This window comes from Gracilinanus agilis, chromosome 1 (genome assembly GCF_016433145.1).
Source record: "Gracilinanus agilis isolate LMUSP501 chromosome 1, AgileGrace, whole genome shotgun sequence".
Taxonomy (NCBI): domain Eukaryota; kingdom Metazoa; phylum Chordata; class Mammalia; order Didelphimorphia; family Didelphidae; genus Gracilinanus; species Gracilinanus agilis.
The window spans coordinates 116,614,803-116,620,140 of NC_058130.1; the positions used below are offsets into that span (position 1 = coordinate 116,614,803).

Sequence of the window (5,338 nt, forward strand, 5' to 3'; positions counted from 1 at the left end):
TGCCTGCTGCGGGAACGCAGCACGTTACTCACCATCTCCTGCTTGAGAAGATGTAGCTTGGTTTCCAGTCTCTCCAGGGCACTGGAGTTGCAACATCTAGGAGAGCCAGAGGCTGGGGAAGACGAAGAAGAGGAGGAAGAAGAGGGAGACAAGCTGCAGCTGTTATTGCTGCTGCTGTTGCTGCTACTGCTGCTGCACCCCCTGCCCTGGTCCTTGTCCTTGTCTCTGTCTCGGTCCCTGCCCGGCTCCTCCCCACGGAGCGACCGTACCAGGCTCTCCGGCACTTTACGCCCAAGCTTCAGTTCAATGTCTCTCAGGTCTGGCAGTGGGCTTTCTTCCATGGCTTCTTCTTCTTTTCTTAAAAAAAAAAAAAAAAAAAGAAAGAAAGAAAGAAAAAAATTAAATAAAACACACTCCAGGCTCTTCTGATTAAAGGGAGCTGCAGCTTTTGCAAGCTGCGGCAGCAGGAGCAGCAGATTTCCTTCTATCCTCTCTGTATCTAACCGCGGCATGCAGAGTTCATCGTCCTTTCCATAGTCTAGTATTAGCCTCTTGAGATTCACTCAGGCAGCAAACTGGAGTAGGGACCACAGCTAACTAGGGACAGTGGCTCATCTGAAAATAGTTCATAATTATTATTGGGTTACATTTTGGAGGGCCACCCACTGTAAAGTAGACAATTGCGACTACAGAAAAAAATAATGAATAAATAAAAACAGGTTTATCTTTATGGGGAAAAAATCCCGATAACTAACCATTCATATCATTTCAGTGTTCACTGACAGCCCGTCTGCAACAACACGGCAACAATATAATGATGTAGTAACACTCCTGGATTGTTTCATTTTCCAACCATATGTCTCCAAGTTTTCTGATTTATCCTGTACGGTCAGAAATCTGGTCACAGAGAAAGCCGGTCGTGTGTACATATGCACTAAAGAGAGATATTCAGCATAATTGGAGTTTAACTGCTTCCTGGAAGTTAACAGGACTAGATTCCTTCTCCTTTGGACAGTTTCATCCAAGTCATTGTGTTTTTCCGATCCTATGAAACTTTAAACCCTACTGGCAGGTGGACCAAAGCGGGGCCAACCCTTGTACCGTAGATCACAGACAAAAAGAGCAACTCCAATTGTTCTAACCCTATCAGTCGTAAGGCAATGCAGGCGTCACATTTAAAGGAAGTCTCTAATATGAGCATTATGTTTGGTGCTCTCTGACATGGTAGTCTTTTACCTTACACTTTTAAAAAGTATCCCAAATTAAAGGGGAAACGTCAGCTGACAGATTAAAGTATGTCACTGTCCAGCAAAGAAGAAAAGAAAGTCCAGCGTTTGAGATACTGCCAAATCACTTTATGTTAAAAAGAACAAAAAAAGGGTTTTACTATACAGAGTTGCAAGCCTCATAGTAAATGTTTTTAGTTCGTTACTGCAGTCAGAAAATATGATATTGTGGTTTACCTGAACCCTGAAATGTCATTAATGTGTGTGTGTGTATATACACACACATATATATGTATGTATAAGTATATATTTAATATGAGAAAAAAACAGCTTAAAAACATTGAAACTCTTAGATTTTTATATGCTAGTTTGACTAAAGACTGTTTTTAGTTAGTTCTGATACTAGGTAGCACTTGAGAAAGTTTCAAAAAGTTTCCTCAGTGCTACATGGACCACTGAATTGATTCAGCTATTAGCATTTGGAAATAATATGGTATTTTGATAGAATCAAACTCTGTCAGTATTTAAACAGTTAGACTAGAAATAATTTTATTTTCATTGGGATTTTTCAATGAACAGGTTATTTAACTTAATGGAAGCCAATGAATATTTGAATTTCTGGTCTTGCTTGGGATCCAGTCCCATTGACACTGATGAAACTTTTCACTTTTATCCACACAGCCTAGGATATACGTTCAGTTGTCTCCTTAGCAAACCTTCTAAATCTAGGAAATATAGACTCACTTTATAGTATTTATTTAGTCAATGTGATTATTAATGAACATACTAGAAATTCTTATTCTAGGAAGAGAAAGAAGTTCTCATTTTAAAAAATAAAAATAACTGGAGTGTATTTAGAGGATGACTCTGAATCAATTTTCATTTAAAGTTATAAACACTCTTTAAGGAATTAGAGAACAAAACTAAATCTTAATTTAATGATGCAGCTACATGCCTTAATCCAAATTTGGAAAACCCATACTGTGGTTTTAAGTTAGATCCAAAAACTTCTCTTATTTTTAAGGTATAGTTTGTTGTTGTTGTTACTGTAACTGACTCCTCCTCTCTTGACTGAATCTCCTCCTTACTGCCTCCCACTCCTTCTCTGACACAACCTTGCTTTTCTCTAGGGTCTTCTATATAAGAATCTTCCTTGCTTCATGCTTCTAGAGTAGGGGATGCTGGCCAATCCATGGTGTTTTCCCTGGCTATATATCAAAGATAGGAAATGAAAAAGACACAAGAGGGTGGCAATCACCTCTCTCTCAATAAAATTCATGTCCCTTGTACTTATATAATTGAACTGCCTTGGTATCAAGGTGACAAAGTGTCCAGGTTCCTCTCTTGTCAGTCAGAAAGCATGAAAGAAAAGCTTGATATAACCTAGGTGTAGCAGGTCTAGAAGATGACTTCTTATAAGACCACACTGACCTACTGACTTCCTTTTGCTGTTTTGTACCTGAGGCCCAGCATCTTGCCTTTTGATGACTGAGATATGGATGAATCTCTTGTCCCTAATCCCCTTCATCCTGGACTTTAGTTTCATGTGCTCCAGCCCTTGGATACCTCAAGTTAGGCTTTATGCCTTTTCTTGGGTGGGTTAAAATGTACCTATAAAATAGGCCTATTGTTTTTAGCATTCCTAACCTATCTGGCTCTTTTGTTCAAAAAAGGCTTCAATGGACTGCGGTGGAAGACAATTCTAGCTCTATGATAGAGTAGCTTTTCTTATAAACATCCATACCAAATGGTAATAGTAGCAATACCTTATTTCTATAGTGCTTTAGAGCTTACCAGTTTCCCAAACTCATATTGATATGCTAGTGGATAGTAGCTTACTACTTTAGACACTTTCCCTGAAATCTTAGGCTCTCAATGGAAAGCTTTTGTTTTATCCTGAAAGCAACTATGACACTGCAGTGTTTTCTGGCCATTTCCCATCCATACTACCTGAACTGTGGCCATCCTCATAATTTTTTTTTTCTTTCCACTCTGCCCCTAGAACCATGGACTCCACTAGATGAGTTTTCTCCTCATCTTGTCCTGAACCAGTACTCTACTTCTTGGTCATCACCCAGCTTTCTTATTTCCCTCTCTTTTTCATCTCTTCTGTATGTACTGGTTTACCCTTTAAAATGTAAACTCCTTCAGGGCAGGCAGAATTTCTTGCTTATAAGTGGCTTAAAACAGTATCTAGGACATAAAAGACACTTGATAAATATTTTTATGTTAAAACCGTAGGGCAATTTCAGTCCTGAATCAGTTGCAGAGAAAGAGATTTCAGTATCAAATTTTGATAGATGGAGCTATAAAAAAACATTTATTTATATAAAAATTAAAAAAAAGGGGGGCAGCTGGATGGCTCAATGGATTGAGAGCCAGGCCTAGAGACAGTAGGTCCAAGGTTAAAATCTGGCCTCAGACACTTCCTAGCTGTGTGACCCTGGGCAAGTCACTTAACCCCCATTGCCTAGCCCTGTAACAAATAAAATTAATATAGAAGCATATATATATGTATATATATAAAATATTAGAGTTTAAAAAATTTTAAAAATAAAAATTTCCAAAAATAATTTAATAATTATATTTAAATTTAACAATATTTAAAAAATCTATTTGTTGATATTTTCTCTGTCCTTCAAAAGTCTAGCTCAGTTTCTACTTCTTCCACTAAGCCTACTTTAATCTCCCCAACCAGCAATAGAGATAATTCCTGCCACAGATTTTTATTTTATTATCATAAGTATTATATTATATATTATTATTATTTATGTTCTAGGCCTATCTAATTTCCAAGGTCAGGAGCTCCAAGACAAGAAAAGTCTTATTTCTCTTCTTAACTAACTCTCAATGGTGTAAATAGATGAAGTAAAAAAAATTATAGCCTGCATAGCATTATCTTTATTAATGAAGTAGTAGAAATAGCTAATATTTGTCGAGTGCTTTAAGGTTTGAAAATTTGTAGAATCCAGTAAAAGGAAAATAATTGAAAGCAGGAAGTGGGTTGGTTTTTGTTTTTGTTTGGTTTGGTTTTATCTTAGAATTCTTAGTGCCTAGTTCTTTGTACATAGCAGATAGTTAAAAGATGCTTATTGACATCTGAAAAAATGAACCAAGATACAAAAAGATGGAAAGAGTCAGTATTGGAGGGGTTGTGTTAAAAGGTTGGTTCACTAATGCATTTTTGATGGAATTGTGAAGTGAGCCAATCATTCTGGAAAGCAACTGAGGATTACAACAAGAAAGTGACTAAGATGTCCATACCCTTTAACCCAGAGATACCACAGCCAGGTATATACCCCAAGATAATCAAAGATAAAGGCCCTATATTTGCCAAATTATTTAGAAATATTTTTGTAGTAGCAAAGGTCTAGAAATAAAATATTATAACTGGAAAATGACTAAATAAATTAATGTTATATTCAGAATGTAATAGAATGTCACTGTGCCATAAGAAATAATCAATATGAGGAATAAAGAGAAGCATGGGAAGGCATATCAACTGATGCAAGGTGAAGTCAGCAAAAGCAGGAAAACAATCTAAACACAGTTACTGAAACAATACAAATATTTGTTGAATTAAATTGAGCTGAATTATATTACAAACTAAATTGAATTGGTTTAAAAAATAGTTTGTTCAAATATTTAATATGATTTTTCCAGTAAACAAATACTTTTAAAAAGTGGCACAATGGATAGAGTGCTTTGCCTGGAGTCTAGTGGACTTGGGTTCAAATATGACCTCATATGCTTCCTAATGTGACATTGGGCAAAGTGACTTAATCTTATTTGTTTAGCTTTTGCCCTTCTGTCTTAGATTTGCTACTAAGATAGAAGTAAGGGTTAAAAAAAAAGGTAAGCATGTAGAATGACAACATAAAATGGTATTATGCGTTTAAGTAGGGTCTTTTGAAATTTTATTCTGTGGGATCACAAAAATTTCAGGGGAGATAGTATATATTCATTATTCACACTATGCATGGCAATATAAGTAGATAAACTTCATAGGACTCTTTTTTGGTTACATAAGATTTGAGGGACTTGAGGAAGAACTCCTCTCTTAAAAACCAAACCAAAGCAAAACAAACATCTATGTCATTTGACTTATTTCC

General features: G+C 36.2%; 1 protein-coding gene across 1 annotated transcript in view; it reads right to left on the bottom strand.

Annotated features, from left to right (window-relative positions):
* LURAP1L (leucine rich adaptor protein 1 like) overlaps window positions 1-1,007 on the bottom strand; it is a 60,081-nt gene extending 59,074 nt beyond the window's left edge. The window contains exons 1-2 of the mRNA XM_044685482.1: window positions 756-1,007; window positions 33-357 (exon numbers count right to left, since the gene is read on the bottom strand). Coding sequence (XP_044541417.1) covers window positions 33-341 — 309 coding nt within the window. The 5' untranslated portion in view covers window positions 342-357; window positions 756-1,007. The remainder of the gene's footprint in view (window positions 1-32; window positions 358-755) is intronic.
* Between the last annotated feature and the right edge of the window lie 4,331 nt (window positions 1,008-5,338).